This window comes from Python bivittatus, unplaced genomic scaffold, assembly GCF_059951505.1.
Source record: "Python bivittatus isolate LINGU-HERP-01145 unplaced genomic scaffold, Pbiv_v1 ctg000980_np1212, whole genome shotgun sequence".
Classification (NCBI taxonomy): domain Eukaryota; kingdom Metazoa; phylum Chordata; class Lepidosauria; order Squamata; family Pythonidae; genus Python; species Python bivittatus.
In genome coordinates, this window is record NW_028277125.1 from 36232738 (window position 1) to 36255549 (window position 22812).

At 38.5% G+C, this 22812-nt stretch overlaps 2 protein-coding genes across 4 annotated transcripts in view; one reads left to right on the forward strand and one right to left on the reverse strand.

Moving 5' to 3' along the window:
• ANO7 (anoctamin 7) overlaps positions 1–16858 on the forward strand; it is a 39974-nt gene extending 23116 nt beyond the window's left edge. For both annotated transcript variants that reach the window (XM_088132661.1, XM_007443014.4), the window contains 14 exons: positions 192–288; positions 1379–1522; positions 1599–1736; positions 3055–3153; positions 3250–3352; positions 4499–4610; positions 6524–6578; positions 7724–7821; positions 10088–10227; positions 10859–11064; positions 11768–11910; positions 12421–12511; positions 13173–13292; positions 15574–16858. In XM_088132661.1, coding sequence (XP_087988787.1) covers positions 192–288; positions 1379–1522; positions 1599–1736; positions 3055–3153; positions 3250–3352; positions 4499–4610; positions 6524–6578; positions 7724–7821; positions 10088–10227; positions 10859–11064; positions 11768–11910; positions 12421–12511; positions 13173–13292; positions 15574–15696 — 1669 coding nt within the window. In that variant the 3' untranslated portion in view covers positions 15697–16858. The remainder of the gene's footprint in view (positions 1–191; positions 289–1378; positions 1523–1598; positions 1737–3054; positions 3154–3249; positions 3353–4498; positions 4611–6523; positions 6579–7723; positions 7822–10087; positions 10228–10858; positions 11065–11767; positions 11911–12420; positions 12512–13172; positions 13293–15573) is intronic.
• Positions 16502–22812, reverse strand: part of HDLBP (high density lipoprotein binding protein) — an 85311-nt gene continuing 79000 nt past the window's right edge. For both annotated transcript variants that reach the window (XM_088132658.1, XM_088132659.1), the window contains exons 24-28: positions 21107–21250; positions 20715–20900; positions 20084–20200; positions 19823–19951; positions 16502–18660 (exon numbers count right to left, since the gene is read on the reverse strand). In XM_088132658.1, the coding sequence (XP_087988784.1) occupies positions 18574–18660; positions 19823–19951; positions 20084–20200; positions 20715–20900; positions 21107–21250 (663 nt within the window). In that variant the 3' untranslated portion in view covers positions 16502–18573. The remainder of the gene's footprint in view (positions 18661–19822; positions 19952–20083; positions 20201–20714; positions 20901–21106; positions 21251–22812) is intronic.

Sequence of the window (22812 nt, forward strand, 5' to 3'; positions counted from 1 at the left end):
GTTTTTTCACCAAAAAATTTTTCAGTAGCAGATTAGAATCTGAGAATTACAAAAAAAAAAAAAAAAACCAACCCTAAAAAACATGAAACACAAAGCAAAAACAATAGAGAAATGTTGGGGGAGGGGTGTGAATCTGGTACCATACTAATTTTTTTTTTCTCCCATTTTTCTTTTCTCTTCTTCTGAACTAGACAGGAGATCTGTAGCAGTGATGACAAATACAAGATGTGCCCACTTTGCAAAGTCTGCCCTTATTGGAACCTGTCTACTATCTGCCCTATGTTTCAGGTGGGGTCATAATGTTATGACTTTATCATACACTTTATCTAAATCAACAAATGTATAATCAACTTCCTTTTTGACATTCATATATTTTTCATTGACCTGGTGAAGAACAAAAATCTGGTCTGCACACTCCTCCCTGGGATGCAACCACATTGCAATTCTTGCAATGTGCAATCTTGCAATCTTGATCATTGTCATCTATTTACCTTTTAGTCAGAACTCTGCCATACTTACTCCTGTAGTTTTTACATTCACTCTTGTGGCATTTCTGTTTGGGGGGGGGGCAATATTCCTACTATCCCATTCAAGCAGATATATAGTCTTCACACATACTTTAAAGTTGCATAGCCGCTCCATAAACAAACCTGTATGCCTTTCCCTCTTCATCTTCTCATTGGGGGCTCACATTAGCAACGCTCATGTGAGATTGGTTTAAACAGTCTTTCCTAATCTGGTTCCCTCCTAATATGTTGGATTTCAGGTATGCTTGAAATTCAGTTAGGCTATATCCTTGTGGATCATTTTTTTCTCAGTCTCCCTTCTTTGAATATGATTTGTAGATGGGAGAAAATTACCACAAGCCTGTGTTTTTAGCTACCTCTTCCAAAACAATATGATTTAGATTCCATCCATTTAGCAATTCTAACATATGCATCAACACTGGCAATTTGCAAGCTGTTTTTGCTGCATAAGGTAACTTAGTTTACTTGTAGCTTTGGAGGCCAAACTACAAACAACTGTAGGCCCATTTCTGTTATCCATGTACAGTGAGTGTATATGATATAAGGAATAGAAGGAACACAAGTATGTGGTAGTTTAGAAAGACACCAACTGGATTCAATCAACTAAGCCATAATGTGGCAGTTTGGTTTGGACTTAGCATACTGTGTAAGTCTAACCAATGTATAACAAATTTAATAATTTAGTGTGTTGAACACAGCTATTCAGCAAGCATTTGGTTAAAAGAATGAGTTGGCATAATGTGTGAGTCCAGCCACTGCATTCAAGTGCTTTGCTCACTTGACTCACTTCTCTTTCCCAGTCTGAGTATCTTGCCACATGCACAACAGCAATCCCTCCCTTCTTCCTCCAGGCTGGTCGTCTCTTTGATCATGGTGGCACTGTGTTCTTCAGCATCTTCATGTCTCTGTGGGCAGTCACATTTCTTGAGTACTGGAAGCGAGTGAATGCTACCCTGACATATCGCTGGGACTGTTCAGACTTTGAGGATATTGAGGTACTGAATTTGGAGGACTTCTAGTATAACTCAAAATCCAAACTGGCATAGAATATTCATGTTCCTCCTGTTGTAGGAACGTCCACGACCCCAGTTCTCTGCCATGGCTCCCATGACAACTATAAATCCAATTACTGGACAGGAGGAGGCCTATTTCCCAAAGCGGAATCGATTCAATAGAATCATCGCTGGATCAATGGTCATCATCATGATGGTGAGGGAGGTTGGAAACCCCAAGTAGGCAAAATCTTGAGACATGAGCTCTTTCTCCTTCTGCTATGCCAATTGAATCATAATTTCTTTTGCAGAGCAATCTTCTTTCAGGCAAGGAACATATGGATGTAAAATTTGCAGCTTGTGGGGGCAACCATTATCTGAAAGATGCATGCCAGAGAATTAAGGAGGCCTAGCAGTTGTTCCTGTTCTCTTGAACTACTGTAGTCAAAGGAAGTATCTGAGGCATGATCTGGGGACAAAGTGCTATTACCCTAGCTGCCCCTCTTAATTTTCATGCATTTTATAGAACCATTGAAGGACATGGAAAAGTCCAACTCTCATTTTTCTAAATGACCTCTTGGGGCAGTGTTGTCCAAACTTGGCCACTTTAAGATGAGTGGACTTCAACTCCCAGAATTTCCCAGCCAGCATGGGAAATGCTGGCTGGGAAATTCTGGGAGTTGAAGTCCACTCATCTTAAAGTGGCCAAGTTTGGACAACACTGTCTTAGGGTATTCTTCAAGTTGTGATTCTATTTAAGTGATAAAAACCTATTTGGCTATATTTAGTCTGGAATATCTCCTGTGCTAGAAAGTTTAACAATTGTTATTTACAGTTTTTCTAGTTGCTATTAATAACTGCCATTAATTATGATTAAGAAAATATATGGACAAGTGAACAGTTCTACTTTCCAAATCTTTAGCAAAAATTATTTCAGTGTCTTCATCTTCATCCAATTATACATCATGCAACACTAAAATGTGATGTGACTGGTTTGGACTTAGCATAGATATAAACATACTTGTAAATCCAACCACTATGATTTATTCAACAATCCATGGTTAAAATTAACCTTGGCTTAGTGAATGTAAGTAACAACCCATAAACTGTTGATACATAATGCTGAGCCATGATGTTAACTAAGGTTTATTGAACAAACCACAATGGCTTGATTTGCACATAATGCTAAGCCATAATATGTGTGTTTGCAATCAAACTAAGCTAAAAATAAATCTACTTTGGCTTAATATTATGTGTTCACATCTTGGATCTACATGAACAGATGAATTGCCTATTTAGAGGAAACATTTATGGAGGTTAAGAAACATCACATTTTTTGTTCCAAATTCAAGTATAGCCTTCCCCAACCTGGTACTCATCCATCAATCACAGCACACTTCATTAGCTGTGGGTGGCAGGAATTATAGTCCAACACATCTGAAGAATGCTAGATTGGGGCCAGTGACCGCTTATTTGCAATAATGAGGCAACAAATGCACATTACTACTATTTCTTCTGCCTGACTCTGTCTGCAGATTGTTGTGGTAATGATGTTCCTGATTTCCATTATCCTTTACCGGGCCATAATTGCTGTAGTCGTATCCAAGTCTGGAAATTTCCTAATTGTAGCTTCGGTAAGAGACTTATATGCCTGTATCCCTTTTGGGCTGGTTTTGCTGATGGATTCATTTGCATTTGAACTTCCTTCTTAACTCCCTTTTTCCTCCTAGGCTTCTCGTATTGCCAGCCTGACGGGCTCAGTAGTTAATCTCATTTTCATCCTCCTCCTCTCAAAAATTTACATTGCTCTGGCACTTTTTCTTACAAAGTGGGGTAAGTAGACCGTATTGGATATTCAAGCAAGACATCAGCTTCAAGCCCCATCTCTTTGGTCCTAGAACATAAAACTAGTCTTTGGATTATAGGAAGACGGTAGCTGAGGAGATTTAAGGAAAATGAGGGCATTTTCTTCTGCTCCCCTATAATTTGAGTCCTGCATTAAAAGCATTTATTGCCAACAGCTTTAAAGCAAAAAAAAAAAAAAAAGTTCCTATAATGGAGTAAATTTCCAGTTTGAAAAAGTTATCTAAGAACTGTAGCATACCTCCAAGAATTCCACAATCCTTCATTCATTAGCATCAGAATTGCCCAAACATTTGTTAGAAATTTATACACAATTTCAGGAGACTCCAAAACATTTGTAGTTCTGCTAGTGGTGGTTTGATTTACTGTCAACCAGGGAAAGTTTACAGTTTCTTTTACATTATCTAGCCTCCCGTAATCTGTTTCCTGAAATGTGGGGAAAATGAGCTAGTATGGCTACCAGATCTAAGCTGTAAAAATCCAGATTACCTCTAGGTAACAGCCTTTAATGGTCATCTGGATTTTTGCAACCTAGATTTGATAGTCCTTGTGTTAGAAAATGTAATCTGCAGCAAAACTTGTTTTTTCTCTGTGTGGTGAATTCTGAGGTAAATATCATCTCTAGACTAGATTCTTAATTGCATTATATATGACATACATTTTGCACATATAAACATTGTAGCAATATGCAGGTACTTTGTCCTTACCCAGAACTAATGCAGTGCAACTCCTCATACATAGGTGCTTCATCTGGGAACTTTAAGTTAAGATCCTAGTATCAAGAACATCTACTTGTATATAGGTATCTCTTGAAAGATATCTGCATTCAATTTGCATACATCAAGGGAATGTTCCAACCCCTCCCCCAATATGTTAGACTTAAGCTTTGAAGAAATATGTAAAAAAGAGCTTTAATCAGAACTTATTCCAACTTGTTTTGCCATCTCAGCCATAATATATAATAACATGAAAGTGTTTTTCAATGCACTTAACATTCTGTGATGTGGAGACTGATAAGGATAGGTGATGACACTGAGGAATCATTCAGAATCTTGGTTCAGAGAAACTTGAATGATGAACTCTACTCTAAATGATACATTCATTTTTCTGCCACAGAGATGCATCGCACCCAGACCATGTTTGAAGATGCCTTCACTTTTAAAGTCTTTGTCTTTGAGTTCATCAATTTCTATTCCTCTCCCATCTACATTGCCTTCTTTAAGGGCAAGTAAGTTGTTTTGGGAATTTTCCTAATCCATAGTGGAAACAATTTTCTTTGTAGTGGTCAGGCTTGAAATACATATTTATATAACAGAAATACACCCCGGCTTCCCGCTTTCATTTATGCAATACTTTCCCACCTTGTAAGTCTTATTTTGTAGCATTTTTTTCCCTGCATGTAGTAGAGGAAACTTTCTGTACCTGATTTGGATTACAACATCTGTAATCCTGGTAGTACAAGACAGCAGGATGCTAAGTTTTGTAGGTGCTGTAGTTCAACACATCCTGGTACTATTATATTGAAGAAGACTGTAGAATAACTTTTAATATGATGCAGGAAGGGAAGGAAGTTTTTAATTTTAAAAAGAGCATGCTGGATAGGTATTTCTTCCAGGGCAGGAAGGGATGCAATAATTTAAAATTGCATATTTCATATGTTGGAAATAACCATATGAATTCTTTGTTTGTATGTATTTATGCATAGTATGCTGTATTTATTAGCCCATGCTAATCCTGACAGACTCTGCATAGGATATAACAGAGTTTTTAAAACACACACACACACACACACACAGAGTAAAAATCTATAGTAAAACACACAAGTACATCAAAGATGCCATTAATTTAACCTAGCCAAACACTTGATGAAATGCTGCTGCTTTGACCTTTTTGAAATATATTGTAGGGACCATATTTACCTGGGGCAGGGAAGAGAGTGTTCCATTAAATGGGGGCCATCACTGAAAAGGCTTGTCGTGTGGCTTGTGCTCCATGAACCTCATGAGAAGGGGGATATACAACAGGTCCTTTCTAAATGACCAGACCAAGCAGGCAGATTCAATTTTGGCAAGGTGTTGCCTGATATATCCTGGTGCTGTACTGTAAAGGGCTTTAAAGGTGATAACCAGTACTTAGAATAAAGTGAGGAGGCTTCCCCCCTATCATTGCCTTCTGGCAGGATTGCAGAGGGTAGAGAGAGAGGATAGGAAGCTTAGACCTCCCTTGTCCTAGCAATTCTGAGCCCTCCATGAGAAAAATGCACTTGTCTCCCCTCCAGCATTCTCATTCCTGCCAGCCAGTTGATCATTCTGATTACTGAGCTGGTGGGAAAACTGGAGCACATCCTGCAGTATGCTAGACCATTGGGAGGTTCTCAAAACCTAGAGGTGGTACAGGCAGGATCTCTATAAATGTCTGTGCAAATGTAGATTTAGTCTTGTTCCACACCTCTCAGCTTGCTCCTTGAGTGGAAATCAGAGGTGTTATTAACCTGGAGGTTTCAAAACAATGCTTAAATATGTTAGAACTGTAATTCTACAGGATCTACATAATAGTGATAGAAAGATGGGAAAAAGTGAAGAACTGCTGCCATCTATTGTTCAGAAACAGTATACTAATGTAAATCTTGAATGAGTGTAACAAGGCAGGCTGCATCTAACAAATATATTAGCATCTGGTATCAATATAATGAACAGTTAAAAGCAATAAAGCTCAGTCGCTACAGGGATACAAGCTGAGGAAGGTGATGCCTTTGGCCCTAGTTGAACATTACATTCAAGCAGCAGTAAATCAATTTGTGTGCCTGTGTGTCTTCAACTCAGTCTTGACTTCTGGTGACTGCCTGCAGTTTTCTTGGCAAGACTTCAGTAGTGGCTTGCCATTGCCTTCTTCCTGGGGCTGAGAGAGACTGACTGGCTCAAGGTCACTCAGCTGGCTTCATGCCTAAAGCAGAACTAGAACACTCAGTCTCCCAGTTTCTAGCCTGGTGCCTTAACCCCTAGACCAAACTGGCTCTCAGTAGCCTTTAAAAAAACAGTTGCTTGGAGGAGGGGGGAATAGGAGTTTAAAGTAGCAGTTTAAAAAAAGCCAAATCCAGATTTTTCATTTCCTGCCCTTGTGCTTTTTCTTCTTCCCCTTCAGGTTTGTTGGTTATCCAGGCCACTATGACAAATTACTGGGTATCCGCAATGAGGATGTGAGTATCTCCGAAGAGATGAGGAAAAGGGATGGGTTCTTGAAAGAACAAATGTGTCGGGATGTGTTCAGAACAAATGTGTTCTGGGGCAGCAGATTCCTAGGCAACCCACGTGAAATAGGTTGGGTTGCAAGGTGGCTCTGCAAATAAGCAAACAAAGAAAAAGTTGTTAAGGAATAGGCTGATCCCAACCATTCCACAGAAAGACTGTGTTAGCCTTAGACCAAGGAATGGAATGCAGGAGGTGTCTTCTTTAGAGCTTAAAAGAACCCTCTCTTCTATCTATATTGACAACATAGCATGCATTTGTAAACATGTTAGAAGAGCCCCGCAATATTCTGAGTCTCACCAGATGCATCTAGGAAGCTCACCAGACAAGAGGGAGATAGTTCCGTTGCCTGTGAATGCTGCCATAAAAAAAAATGGTTAGTCACTGCATTTGATGGTCATGAATTCCACTAATTAGCTATGTATTGTATAAAGTACTTCTTTTTTCCAGCCTGACTCTCTTTGCCACATCAGGAATGCTTTACATATCTCTACCATGTTTTGCCTTCATTCTAAGCAAAAAGCTCCAAACTATACATTCTCCTCTAACATTCTGGTTGCCATTTTATGGCCCTTATACCTCTGTGGTGACCTGAACTGTGTATGTACAGTTCCAAGTATGAACTCACATAAATTTATCTGTACATAAGAGCCTTACTATAGTAGTATATTCATGGTTAATTCTCTTCCTAATAACTCCTTATTTCTTTATAAAATTTATAAGAGATCTCCCCTTTTGTAATTATCCTATGATGGTGGTATGTGGTATTTCCTGAGGAAATGAGGGAACTGAGTCTAGTTCCCAGCAGCAACAGAAAAAGTGGTAACCTTGGGAGCCTGCAGGGAAAAGCATTTTAAGGAAAAGCATTCAAGCTTTCTGTGTTTGTTGAAGTTTTCCTTCTTGGTAGATATATTCCATCAAGGAAGTCTTTATTCTCCACCTACCGTAATGTTGTGTGATGCTTCGGTACCCAGAATTGAGTGATTGATAATGGATGCCTACTGCATGCCATATATGAAACTTTAAAGAATTCTAGATCAATCATTGTCTATTAGGCAACCAATCATACCCAAACGTTTCTGTCTATTTTGTCCAGTGTGGTCCAGGTGGCTGCCTCATTGAACTTGCTCAGGAGCTCCTTGTCATCATGGTGGGAAAGCAAATAATTAACAACATCCAAGAAATCCTCATCCCGTGAGTGCTGTGCTCTGACTTGATACTTTTGCTATCTATTCATTGCAATCAACGTGCTTGTACAAAGCGGGGTGGGCAAACTGGGGCTGCAATTAACATGGAGAGGATGGAGGCCCCAGCATTGCAATATATTGCGACCCTCTGGGGGAGACGGGCAGCATATAAATCAATCAATCAATCAATCAATCAATCAGGTGCTGCATCATTGCACATTTTGGAAGATGGGCTTTCATTTCCGTTTTTTGAAAAAACTCCAGTTCCTTCCAAATATAACCACTGGACTTTTAGAAAGCTGAAGCAATTAACTATTGGCTCAACTCCTGCTCCATAGGGAGCACTGCAAGTAGTTTTGCAATATTTCCTTGGATCTACGGAGCAGGCAGTTTTCCGCTGACAAGAATTCCTACCTCATCCTGCTTCCCAGTTCCAGGGATTACCCATTCATTCCTATAGTCAAAGCAGTGATATCTTGTCACTATCCAGCTGTTCTGAGAGATGGCTTTGCCAGCCCCTTTCCACAGTGGCTGGTTGAGCAGGAGCTCTTTTTTAAACTCACTCTAAAAAACAAACCCAGTGAGAGAAGAATGAGGACAGAGTTGCCATTTTTTGCAGCTGTCTGGCTTGATCAAAGGAGGAGCATAGTATTAAAAAAACTTGCCTAATAGAACAAAAATACTGCAGCAGGTCTGAGAACAAGTCTGGTGAGTGTGTGGAAATGCTCTCTGTTAAGCCTGTTTTAGATTTACCTAACAATTTTTGTATTATTTCCTGCCTTAAAATGTCAAGAAACTCTACCCTTGATTTTTTTGCAATCATACCATTGAAATTCAGAGATGTCGTTGGATATGGGAGCTATAGACAGAGATCTGGAGACTGCCTGCAGTCACAAACCCTATAAAATCTAGCAAACTCATGTTTGGTAGAAATGCAAGAGTGTGGGGGAAAAGAGGCTGGTCCCTAGTTACTTTGACTATTACAATTGCTTCACAAAATAATGTTTTGCATTTATGCCAAGACATAATTTTTGAATACATGCAAACATTGACAAATACAATCTGTGAATAGGGCAAACACTGGTATGAGTAGTAGCAAGCGTTCCTGATGTCTACCACATCCATAAATGGAGAATAAAATGTACTTTTATTGGTTTTGGTTCAGCTTTAGAGGTGAACCAGGGCAATATGTTTGTTCTTGTCAGCTTAACCGGGAGAAAATTTGGACTGCTTATATGTACTTAAAAATTACTGTATGAGATAGTCTTCAGCATTCAGAGGGCTGCCTCCTTACCAGAAGCTGTAATTTTGTCAATCAGGGTGCAGCGAAGAAATGTCTCAATTTAATGTTCATAATATTTATATTTTGTTTCTTCTGTTCCATTGAGCTGTACTTACTCCTTGTGACCACGGATAAAAGTTATCCTATGTCTTGCCACATTATGCAATTCTTGTAGGTGCATCCTTTAGCTTCTGGTACTCTGTCTAGCCACCTCACATGCTCTTGGCCTCTTCTTTTTCCATTCACCTTGCCCAGCATTAGCAGCTTTTCCATAGATGCATCAGCCTGTATGATTCCAATGCTACCACACAATAATTACAGTATTGCTACAAATATGTCATTTTCATGATGTATTAGCTATATTTTTGCTGCCAGGTCATGATGAAAAGGTACTATGGAGACTGTATGTGGAAAAGGCAGGAGAAAGTTGTGCCCACCTTCACTAGATCAGAGGGAGAGTGCTGCTGTTGCTATTGTTTTTCTGTTGTTCATCTCTTCTAAGTCCAAGATCATGAGTGTACTCAGTCATAACCAGCCACCCTAATATTGTCTTAACCAAGCATGGCCACAACTCCCATCTAGTGGTGCTGCTAGATTTGGATCATGCCAGAGATTCAAGACCCAACAGAGACTCTAAGATAGGTGCTGAAGATGGCAAGCTCATGGTGGAGAGAAAGAAAATGAGCAGTTAGATGAGTGAGACTTGTGGGACAAGTTCTTGGAATACACTAGTCCAGGCCCCCACTAAAGCTGAAGCACCACTGCTAACACTAGCCTCAAAGGGAATGACTATGTTGATTGGAGGTAATGGGAATTATGATCCAATGTTTGGAGGACACCAGGCTCAAAAAAGCTATCCTGTGGCTCAGTAATAGGGCACAAATAAAAATATGCCTTATCTAGATGCATCCAGGTATTAATTATCCCTCCCTACCTGAAAAAGGAGATTACCCTAGATGTTCTAGTAACTACATTCTTTTGTTCTTCATAGGAAGTTGAAAACATGGTGGCACAAGCGAGATCTCTGTGAAGGCAGTAAGGCAGGCCAAGAAAACTTCACAAAGCCACTCTGGGAGAGTGATTATAAACTGCTGCCCTATGATGGGCTCTTCAATGAATACTTGGAAATGGGTATGACTCATCTGGGGGAATGGGAAACTAAGAATAGTTCTCTGAAAATCTCTAATGCTGTTGCTTGATAATGGAAGGGGGATGAGTATGTGTATTCTTGGAAGGGTTGAAAGATAGCAAGGATTAGAAGGGAAGAACAGTGAAGGGAAAAAAAGCCCTGGGATACAGGGAGAAATTAGTGGGTGGAGTGTGAGGAAGGAAGTCTCACGAATCCCCCTTCATGTAGTAAGATCTGGAACTTTTAGTCATCTAAATGGTGGAATATAGTTCCAACAAATGGAAAAGTGGTGTGAGAGACTATGAAAAGCTCTATTAGATAGTTTCACCAATATTTTCAAGCAATATATGTGAATATTCCAGGCAGTGTGTGGAATTTCTTTGGGCTGGACACCTTTGTATTAGTAGGTTCACCAATCAGCTTAAAACATGTGAGATTAAAGGCCATTCATTTTATCCAAATTAAAGGGTGTGCATTCTAGTGAAAAAAGAACAATTGCTATCCAGGGCTTCAGAAAGAGCATTTTCAGCCCTGCTTCTGGCTGAATTCTCATTCTGGATCCCTCTAAATTACTTCTTGGGTGAGGTTTCTTCCTTCAACCTTTTAAAATTAAAATGTTTTATTCCTTTTCAGTTCTGCAATTTGGCTTTATTACTATCTTTGTTGCTGCCTGCCCCCTGGCCCCTCTTTTTGCTTTACTCAACAACTGGGTGGAAATTCGTTTGGATGCTCAGAAGTTTGTTTGTGAATATCGACGCCCAGTTACAGAGCGGGCCCAAGGCATTGGCATCTGGTTTCATATCCTGGAGGTCATCACACACTTTGCAGTTATTAGCAATGTGAGTTATACTGGTGTATAGGGTAAGCAATCAACAGACAGTTGTACAAGCACAGCAGCTCCATCCTAGAAATACTATAATTGGATTACACTGAATTTACAGTTCAAAGATGCTTAAATTGACTTGAGTTGTACAATGTAAGTAGTTTCCTGTTTCCAAAGCAGATGAGGATTTAAGGTGAACTCAGAATGATCCAGGTTTTGGGGGTTTTTTGGTGACAGAATTGGCTTACAGTTCCAAATAAGAGGTATTGAAATATCAGTAGTAAAGGGAAGGTGCTGCAGCTTACTGATAATTTATCACTATGGAATGGGCTGGTTGGTTGTTGGAGGAATGTAGAGCTGGGTTAGCTGGTGTCTTGGTGAGGGGATGCTGTGTGGGAGGCAGAAACATCCCCAAGAGAAGTGCCTCTTGGTGTGTCTCTCTAAATTGGGACTACACTTCCAGAATTCCTGTTGGATATCCTGAATGGAAATTCTAGTATATGGTCCCAATACAGGGAGTGAGCACCAGGTTGGGCAAAGCTATGTAAACAGCAGTGACTAGATGATCAATTATCTAGTCTAGTATGAGGCTGCTTATGTTCCTATGACTGTTGCTGAAAATAAGTACATAGTGTACCAAGAGTAAGAGTTAGATGCAAGAGTTGTGTGTGTCACTTAAACAACATAAAAAAAAAAACCTAAACATGTTCTTCTTTCAGGCCTTCCTGATTGCCTTCACTTCCGACTTTCTTCCTCGGCTCTATTACCAGTACACACGTGCTAGCAATCTACAGGGCTATGTTGACTTCACCCTGGCCTATGCCCCTAAATCTTTTGTCTTGGAGCACAATGTCACATGCAGGTGGGATCTCCCACTCTTGTAACTGATAAGGGTAGCTGTTTAAACATGATTTGAGGGTGGATCTCAAAAACAACCTATTAGAACTAAATTGCCTGTGTGTAAAGTAGTAGTATACATCAATTTAAGCTTTACTCTGGAGTTGCCAAACATATGAAAATATCTAGTCCTTCACTACGTGTATTTACTTTAAAGGAAGCCCCAAATGTGTTAACTGCACTTTATTCCTAGAAAAGTTTGCACAGCAGTGCAACCATGGAAATGCAGTTCTTTGGCTGACTCTTTCTTTGCTCATAATCAAGTAGACAAGAGACACTGCCTTATATTAATTCACAGAATAGCAGACAGAACTTACTGCATTATCTTTCGCTTGGGTTAGTTCAACTAAAGAGGATTTGGTGACATAGAAATTGGCAGCAAGAGACATCAGAAATTAGTGTGGAAAACTTGTGATTGCTAAGCTGATCACTGGATTGCTACTTAGCATGGATTTTGAAGCTTTTATCTCCACAGGTACCGAGCCTACAGAGAACAAAATGGCAGGTATTCACTATCTTATTGGAATCTACTGGCAATCCGACTTGGCTTCATAATTGTGTTTGAGGTACATTGCACTTCTAATGTCCTCAGGGTGCTACTTTCCATATACTTGTTTCTTAGAGACCATATGCTGGCCACTACAAAGTTTAGCACATTTAAAAATCCCATTTGTAGCTTTGTTTCTTCCTTGAGTTGGCATTGGTATGTTAAAAATGAGTCATACAGCATAGCTTAGATTGCTTGAAGGAAAATCCTGCTGTTTTGAAACTGAAGAAATTATTTGGACATAAAATACATCAAAATTATGGTACAAGCTATGCTATTGGAAAGGAAGTAGCACTAAAATTTTTGTATTACTGATAAAAGTACTACGGGTTCTTGAATACCAGAAATTCTGTAATTTTGTGGAAGCCAAATTGGTGATACTGAGAGAATGCGCATCCACTACAAAATGTTCCCACATTAAAAAAGAACCATCACCAAAACCTGCCAAACCAATAAACAGGCAATACAAAGTTCACAAGCAACAATTATTTTCTAGGGAGATCCCTATCAATTGTGATATTCCCTGGCTTAATGGAAATCATAAACTTTCTGCAGACTATCATGTCTAGCTGGGGTTATCATGTTTCTATATGCAAGAGATTTCCATTTATTTTCTGCCCAGCCTGCTCTCCACTCAGAATACATTCCTCCTACTTACTTTCTTTTACCTCTTTTCCCAGCATGTGGTTTTTTTCATTGCACGTATGATTGATATGATGGTACCAGACATCCCAGAAGCAGTGGCAATAAAGGTGAAGCGAGAACAGTATCTTGCTAAACAAGCCCTGGCTGAGAATAAGGTAAATCCTCCATTATTCTGAAAATGAAGAATTTGGACCTTTTCTTTGGAAGAGAGAAACAGGACACAAACTGCTTAAGATCATTGTACTGCTACTGAGTAATTGATTTCTATACTGCATATCCCAAATTTCTTCCAGGAAAAAACCATTTTTGTACTAAATTAGATGAAACCACAAGTATTGAGTAGTAAAGTTGATCTGGAAGTAAACTTTGTGTGCAAAACTAGTTATCTCTTGGGTTCTTCCCTCATTTCCTTTCCTTGGATTATGAGTCACCCAGAATACTTTTTAAATAGCATAAAGTGGACATGAAGTATTTAAAGGACTTATGTGGAGCCTCACATTTTCATTGATGAAAACTGCTTATTACCTTTTAACAATATACTGTACATGGTTCTTTACCATATTTATTGTGTCATAGTCAAGAGTTGAATCTTTACTTCTAATTAAATTTTGATGACAATTCTATAGCAATCTGGAGGTTTTAGTTTTATGGTTGTTATAATATCCATGCTATTACTTTGTAACTTCATACTTACCATTTTTATGGCTGTTAAACATAGGTTGTTCCTATTATTATGTAGTTAATGTTTTTTGTCTTACCTTATGCTGGTCAAAGGCTGAAATAAAGATAGAGATTCATTAATGAAAATATTAGGACTTCAGTTCCTTTTCATCATGGTCCATTTTTCTCCCTTCCTCAGTAAAATAATGTGGCAGCCCATGAAAGAGTATCATTTTGTTCTCCCCTTCAGATTGCTTTTGACATAGGCCTTAATTATATTTTTCACGTATTGCTGTTCATACCCTTCTATTACTTTATTTGGTACTTGAATTATCCTTCAAATTAAATAACAGGTGGACTTTCTAGCTATACAATTTTGATCCAAAATATTTGCATATACAGTATCAAGGCCAGGGCACAACATGCAACTTCCTACATCCCTTTTGGTGTGGGCTTTTTTTTTTTTTTGGCATTTTCTGGAATGGCAGAAACGTTAAGGAACAACTTGGGCATCATGAGCCTTGTTAAAATACCCAATTTTTATCCAATAAAATCCACCCTCCCACAACCCAGAGAGGTATCAGTTGTATCAACTTTTGGAATAGAAAATGCAAAGCCTGGCACATCCATTTACACTCCTGTGCTAAGGCAAAACCATCTTTACTTTCTACATGTTTGCTTCACTGAATGACCATGTTTTACTACACTTGATAAACATACTCTTCTGATAGTTTTCTTGAGTATTGGCTGTCAATCATCTATTTGTGAGGAGATATCCCCTTTTATGGGTAACATTTCAGATAAAAGAGTCCTTTAAAGCCCTTTTTGGTACAAAGAAAGTGGGAATAATTTTTGAAAAGTGAGGGATAAACTGAAGGCTCCTCTGGCGCTTGATACTGAACGTATTACTGTATTACAGGCTATTTTAGTTTAAATATTCAGTTTTTGCCCTACTTTTCTATTCTAGCAAGTATTCAGAGTTGTTAGATACTTTATATTCTATGTTGTTGCATATGTATATATTTTTCAATTACCAAGAGTCTACAGTACAAAATTAAATCAAGGCATGCAGTCCAAGTGGTCAATCACTAGTTTTCAGACTACAGTACGTGGATTTATTAAGATATCGGTCTTATTAATCACACTTAGTCTTAATTACAAGTGTATTTTTTCAAGCTAATTTGAGTCACGTTTCCCACATTTTAAGAGCTTCCAACATGAAAAATTAATCATAATTTGTTCTTGGTGAGGCCTAACCAACAGAACACTTAGGATAGCATTATTTTAAATGTCTGAAGACAAAGGCTTCAACCAATGTTTTTTTCCTTCAGTCTCTCCATTACGAACACTACCTTTGTCTCCCAAAATTGAATTACTATCTAGCCTGAAAAATGTTGGTTTGTCAACTTTGATGACATTTTGTCACCATAAACTGAATGTGGGAATACGGAACACCACCTCTGCTTAAGCTGCATATTCTAAAGCCTCTATGTATCTCATATCCAGGTATATTGAGGTGCAACTGAAAAAGCAATTTAAATGTGACAAGCTAAAAAGGCAATGATGGTTGAACTGAGATTGGACCCTGTCAGATATTCAGAGATCAAGCTGGTATAAAATAGAACTTGAATAATAGACTTTGTTTTGTGTTTAATCACAAATCAATGGCTATTATAATAATCAAAAGTATGTTTCTTTGGTAACCTTCCTCAGCTACATTCTCTTTGATGGAAAAATGTATTATAAACTTATAATTTCTTTTTCTTTTTGGGACAGGCTCTCATTGAAGTGATAGATGTTGTTAATCCAACCCCTCTCACGGAGAAGGTATCAAAATATGCATCTCAAGATCTGGAAGAATTTGATCGAGATCAGTTTATCAAGCTTCCACAAGAGTAAACTTTATGGAGAAGCACCATGTAAGCTGGCACACCATGGACATGGAACTGTTAAACATGTATCATACTGCAGATGTAGAATGTGCCTCAAATCTTTAAAGCCTCAGGAATTTCATCCATATTTACCAATGTAGCTATTTTATGGTTCTTATAGAGACACAGTACACAGAAAATTACAAGACGTACATAAGAGTTTTCAATCTGCTTCTCCCCTACCACAAAGGTGATTTCTAAACATAGTGAAATTCAGCAGTTGACTAGTACTATACTCAGCTGTTAATTACCATAGTACAGGAGTCTCTGGGTTTAGATGCAATACATTTTCCAAATAGTAAGAATCTGTTAACACTAGAATGGCTCATACTGGCTTGCTTTCTTTAGTATTTTGGGAGTTGTACTTAAGGCAGATTATTGGATATAGCAGCATGATCTCTTTAGCATATGACTTTAGTCACATGCTAAAGATTACTGCCATATATGAGGACAATTATGAAAAAAACTTATTTTCAGCTACCCAAGAGGTTTTTTAGTCTACAAAAGCAACATAGGATTGTAATCTTCACATCCATGTCTGTTTCACCTGGCATATGTTTCAACAATATGCATGTACCATGAACCTGAAATCTTAATCATGCTTAAATCAATACGCCTGCTGACAAAAAGTGAATAAGCAGCTGAAATAGGCATAAGTTTGCTTATTGCAGTTTGGAACAATCTAGAGAAGCAAGAGTTAGCATATATTTCATTAAAAAGGCAGGTAGGAATTTTGATTTGGAGTGACTTTCTTAAAATAAAGAACACACAAAGCTGTTTCAGGTTTTATTTTTTAGAATTTATAAAATTCCAGTGTCATCCATACTCATGAGCCTTTATACATGTTTTGCATATAATCTCCAAATTCCAAAGTTAAGGCCAAGGGATCATTGCCATGGAAACATAATATGGAAGACATTAAGAGGACATGGAGCACATCTCCACAGATCAACTGCTGCACGCTACATGGGACAGAAGAGTGAAGTATTTTCAACAATTTGAACAGACGGCAGCGTTAGAGCCATGCTCAATGGCAGTTAAGCCCAAAACACATGTGCAAGTGATGTGTGACATTCAAACACCAGGTCCCACTGGCAAGGCATTAACACTTCTACCCTGTTTTAGACTCCTGCTCAGATAGTGATAGGGCTTCTCCTATCCCAAGTGGAATCATCACAGAGAAACAATATCTCCCCTTTCACTTAGGTTCATTTAAACTGAGAGGATTTTCCTTTCTATCGGGCTAAAAGCTAGAAGTTTGATACACCATCTCTCAGCATATAATTTGGGACACAAAGGACTCCGGGGAAAAGATACAAATGGCTCAGAAAAGCTCTTCAGAAGAGAGCAGGAAAGACAGAGAGCAGAGTTGGCAACAGACCCAGCATTGCCACCAGCACCTTCAGCAGAAAAGAGAATTGTGGCTAGAAGAGCAGCTTTAAAATACAAGCAGCCTTGCGTCAGTTTATGGTAGCAGCTAGAGTGCAGCAACTATTGGTGTCAAGACAACCAGACAACACATTTGTTGCCAACTACAGAAGGCTTTTGCTGAATATAGATCTAATCTCCCACCCCTACCACTGGCCACCCAAGAAAGGCTTCATCTTTAAGACTGAACTGCAATCAAATTCTTCAATTTAAGTGAGAGCCACTCCTCACTTACCTCCCTCCAAGGCTTAATCTCTGTTGCAAGACTAGAGGCCAAATTATGTGGCAACAGTTAAGACCATCTTTGTCAGAGGAGAAACTAACTGCCACATACCTAGCTAAAGCCACACACATACATTCCTCTTCTCACAGAGGAACAATCATGATATCAGGAAGCAAGAGGAGCTATCTGAAGAAGCAGGCCACTGTCATACTGGCTTGAGGTAGAAAGAAGGCAATAGTAAAAAGCAAAAGACACACCTTAACCCTGGTACTTAAATGCCATCACTATCAAGCTAGGGGGGAAAGGGCAATGCACTCTTTTAACACTGCACTAGTCACCCAACATCCTTTGTGACATGCTAACATGGCACTTTTGGTTGAACCAAGTTTTCTTAGATCCAATAATACTGTCAGTTTTCTGGCTCTGTTTAGCCATACTATGGTTGGGAAGGAAGGATAATGCAAAAAAGTGATGGGGGGAAAAACTGATGATGAGCTGCAATTCAGTACTCACCCCAGTGAAGGAAGAATGTTTGTGCACTTAGTGCTGCAGATCAGCACAACAAGGATTGTGACCCTGATAGTGCTTTCTGGGGGTCTCAAACTCCAGGACTGATCATCTCTCTCCACCCACCCATTCTGGCCAGTTCCCTCACCAATAGTAGAATTAGATGGGCAGTTTGGGGTGGGGGGGAAAGAGGTTGGCAGTGAAAAGGGAAAACTGATTGCACACTACAAAGGTAAGGCCTTGGAGAAATGGCAGGAAGGGAAAGAGCAAATATTTTGGCTTTTAGAAAATCAAGGAAATGTGTTTCCTGAGGTTGAGAGACAGGAAGTATATTCCTAGGTGCAGTAAGGTGATCTCCTAATGGAGGTTAGAGTGCTTTGTATAATGTACTTGGGAGGCTTCATTACAACACAATGACTCACATGATAGGCTGAAATTTGAAAGAAAAAATGTATATATTTTAGGTTGGAATTAATGTGGAAAGTTTTGTTCCAGGTCAAGGGGAAGAAAAAAATGTCAAACAGAAGCATAGCGAGGCCTGAGCATAAGGATAACAGAGGGAGTAAGCACTCTAGTTTCATTAAGAGACCCCTCATTGACAATCTGCACTAGATCCAGCCAGTAGGGCAGAATTCAGGAAAGAAATTTTGTGGCAAATGGCTGGATAAGATTGCTGTTTTCATGGTATTATCGCTTGGGACCCCATGGCAGAGTTTTGGGAGCCACCTGAGCTCCAAAACTTGGGAAATCTTCAGAACTGCTCATATCAGGAGCCTACAGGGAAACAAAAAGAAAGGACGTAATTTGTATAGGTACTACTTAATAACTGTAAGAGTAATTTCACTTTTCCAAAGATCAAACAACCAGTAGCTCTGAAAAGACAACGGTAATTCAGTTACTATGTTGCTATTATGAACAATGCAGATGTTCTAATGGTAATTCCAGCTGATAAAAACTTAAAAAAACAAAAAATTCTCCTAGACTTCAAAAATATATTCAGCAGACTATGTCCCACCCATATTACAAATGGCCAAAAAGAGAACCATAGTTCACAATTTTCTACCTTAGTATTGAGATTGCAATATTCCAGATGCTCTTGAGTGCAGGACAGAAGAAAAAATATGCAGCTCATATACAGCAGTAGCTGAAAATATGTAGCTTATTCTCTTACCTACCAATGTAAAACTGGGAGAGGAAGGGGGAAGAAGCAAGCACTCTCTAATAAAGGGGAAATGGGATCAGTAGGCTACCTAAAAAGAGTTTTATTTTTTCCAAAGTTGAAGTGATTTTTTTTTTCAGGTGTCAGATATGAATGTCATGCCCATAGTCCATTGTGTTTTCATGTTCAGGCAACACTGGTCTTAAGTCTGCACTATAAATCTGTGTGTATTAAACCAACATGTTTAGTAATAATATCTTTATTAGTCACTGACCAGCATTTTATATAATTTTTGTAAGAGGCTCACAATTAAAATATATAAACATTTTTGGAAAGATTAATAAAAGTAAATAAAATCCAAACTAATAAAAATAAAAAGAGAAAAATATAAAAAATCTGAATACTCAAAAGTAATTGACTAAATTACTAAACTACTAACAATATATGTGTGGGGGTGTATAATTTTATTATGGTCAGTGAAAATAAAACATAAAAAGCATAGAAAATATAGAAATGCTTGTATATTAGTGAGGTCCTAAAATTAGGGGAGTATTTTTCTGCACAAAGCAATGGCAGCTGAAAGAAACTGGAAAACGTTGGGGTTAACAAATTACCTGTCCTATAACAAGAAACATGGTGGAAGAGGATTCTCTCTCACCACCTCATCTTGCCTTGGCAGGACGCTTTCACAAAGGATGGAATCTAAATGAAAGACTCAGGTGAATCCCAACACCTTCTCCAGACCAAGAGAAGCTTACTACATGAAGCAGCTCCTACCTTCTCAGTATTGCCAGCTGTCCATGGGGCGTCTCTCACCACAAATCCCTTTGATGCAGCCTTAGCTTCCTCATGAGCAGGTGGTTTCATGTAGACTTGCATTGCCTCATTATCTACTACATCAGCCAGCTGCAATTCCAAACAAGTAAGCACAGCCCAGTTAGAAGAGTGTATACACAAACACAGGAAGTTAATACTGTATGGAATAATTCTCCTCTCTCTGTAACATTTTGAATCCATGTAATTAAGTAATACACATACATATTCCTCCTCCAGATTCAGGATATGATCAATGGCTTCCTCCACATTGTCAGGGAGTCCAGTCACAGTCACACAGTTGGGATCAACAGCTCCACTTTGAGGAAAACGGATATCGACCTGGAGTGACAAAAATTATCTCAGATATGGTGGCCTGATATATTTGCCTGTCTCTTTCCCATTTCCCTTGAAGTTGTGTACCCAAAAAAGGTGGTGTGACTAAGAGTAATACGGTAACAGAATGCAAGGAGTAACTGAATTTGTTTGGCTTCTCAAAGAAAGGACTATTCATACTTGCAGTTGCTCAAATAAACAAATAATGCCACATTTATAGGGAATCTGTGTGCTGTGTGTGAATCATCAGAGCCATGCCTGCCATGTTTTGAACAGTATTCAGACCACATTCAGAGTTATTCCGGAAAGTGAGGGTGGAAGGATACAACACAGTAGTTCCTTATACAGCACAGGGATCAGTTTATGATCTTGCTTTTCTTTATACAACTAACTTCTTGTTTTTCTTTGCACTGATTTCATGTCTGATCATCTGCTGAAGCAAGAAACCCAAACAACTCGGCTACTGCTATTGACAAACTGATTTCTACCCATTCACCAGATGGCACAATGTTTTACTCGCCTTGAATTCATCCATAATTTTGCGGATAGCTTTCCCACGTGCTCCAATAATGCGGGCATGAACACGATGGTCTAGGGTGATGTCTTCAGATACCATCTGCTCCAGTTCACCAACAATCTTCATGATGGCATCTCGGGCAGATTCAGTATTTTTCTCATAGCCTGTTATGATAATCTGATCCTGGGCCTGAAGGGGAAGATTTTGATAGTTAATGCTAGGCTCTTCAAGTTGGTAGCAAACAACACAAGCAAAATGTCTGAAACAGGCTGCTATGGAGACAGCAATGAGAACAGAACAGGTAACACAAATATATTTGCTCTGCTAAACAAAACAAAACCCACTCCATATTTTTGGATAGTCTCCCATCCTTTTTTCCACACCCAGTTCTTCACCTGAGATTCATCATCTTTGTCTGGGAATTGTATAGTCACATCATGTTCTGTGCGGATTTGAGTGATCACTGCCCCTTTCCTGCCAATGATTTTAGGGTGGTATCTGGGGTCCACAGCAACAGTTAACTTAAAGTTTCGCAAAGCCTAGAACAATAGAGAAGTTTAGGTTTTAAACATTTGCTGCTTCTAATCAAGCAATTTTACAACTACTCTGGCAAATACAGTACAACATATATTTAACAAAAGAGTTATCAAAGTAATAATATGCCTGTACTATATGAACTTCCTTCCAAGTCATGGAGATTCTGCTTATTTGCCTACTGTTTACATACTTTTACACTGGTGATCATATGACACTGGGCTTTTTCTGCGATGGCCTCAATTTTCAGAATATCTTACTACAGGAAGTCTGCAAGGTTTGTTCCTTGAGTATTTATAACAGGTCTTAAAGATCTAGCTGTTCTAATCTCTAAAATGAATAGATGTAGATATTCATTTTAAATTGTTTTGCTGTTATTATTGCTTTTATTATTATACTAAATTGTATATTATTATTTTATTATTTGATCTTGTAACCTTGCTCTCCACAGTTGGTGTCCTACTAAACTCAGCAAGGACACTGATGATTTTAGGAGTTTTAATAGAGTTTGATATACCAGGTTGGAAAAGGCTGTTGCTGAAAACTATATTAAGGAGGTTTTACTTGGAAAGAGTATAAAAATAATCCTGCCACCTGGAGCAACCTCCTCCAATCTGTTGCCCTTCAGATAGGTTGAACTACAACTTGAATCACAACCATCAAATATTGTCTTTGGATAGGTCGGTTACTCTTGATGGGATCTGCAATGTGTTATTGTTAATGAACTCCAGACAACAAATTCAGGGAGATGGTACTTTTCCTAAGGTGACACCAAAATATTTCATTCTCCAGTTTCCAGTCATATATCTAAAGTCCTTTCAAAAACAGCAGCAAGCTTTGCTAAAAGTAATGATGATGTCTTTACTTCTACTCATTGCATTAAAAATGTTTTTGAGAAATCTTTTGTGGTATTATTTTGCTCCAACTTGCCTCTGTGTAAATTGAGATACCAACACACAGCAAAACTGCAATCTAATTAACTCTCCTGAACTCTGGTTCAAACTTAGACGGTGTTAAGGCAACAATAAGGTCTGCAAAGCACTTATCCAAAATAATCTATTTCCATATATTCTTCCCCAGTATCAGACCCTAAAATAATACCTGCAGTGGTTCTTAAACTGGGGATAATTTGGGCATATCCTATGAGTAATGGAGCAACTACTTGTTTATGAGTCAAGGAGTCAGTTTGGGACTGGTACCACTGACACACTTGCTTTTTTTGGGAGGGGGAGCTACTCAGTCCTTGAGAATCATCTTACAATTTTATTAAAAAAAATTTAAAAGGAAGATAAAAAAATAATACAAACTAATATAAGGTAAGAAAAAGAACATAAAAAGAAAGAAAGAGAAAGCTAAAAGTGCAAGAAAGAAAAAAAAGTAAAAGAAAAATAGAAAAGAAAGAAAAAAGATACAAAGAAGTGGTTTCCGATCTTCTTTACAGCAGTTGTAAGTACAATTACAAATTTACCTCTTACTCTATGGTTACAACATGACTCTCTTTATTCTATAATCTATCCTAGCTAATAATCAAAACCATAAATCATAAGTTCATTTTTTGTGTGTGTTT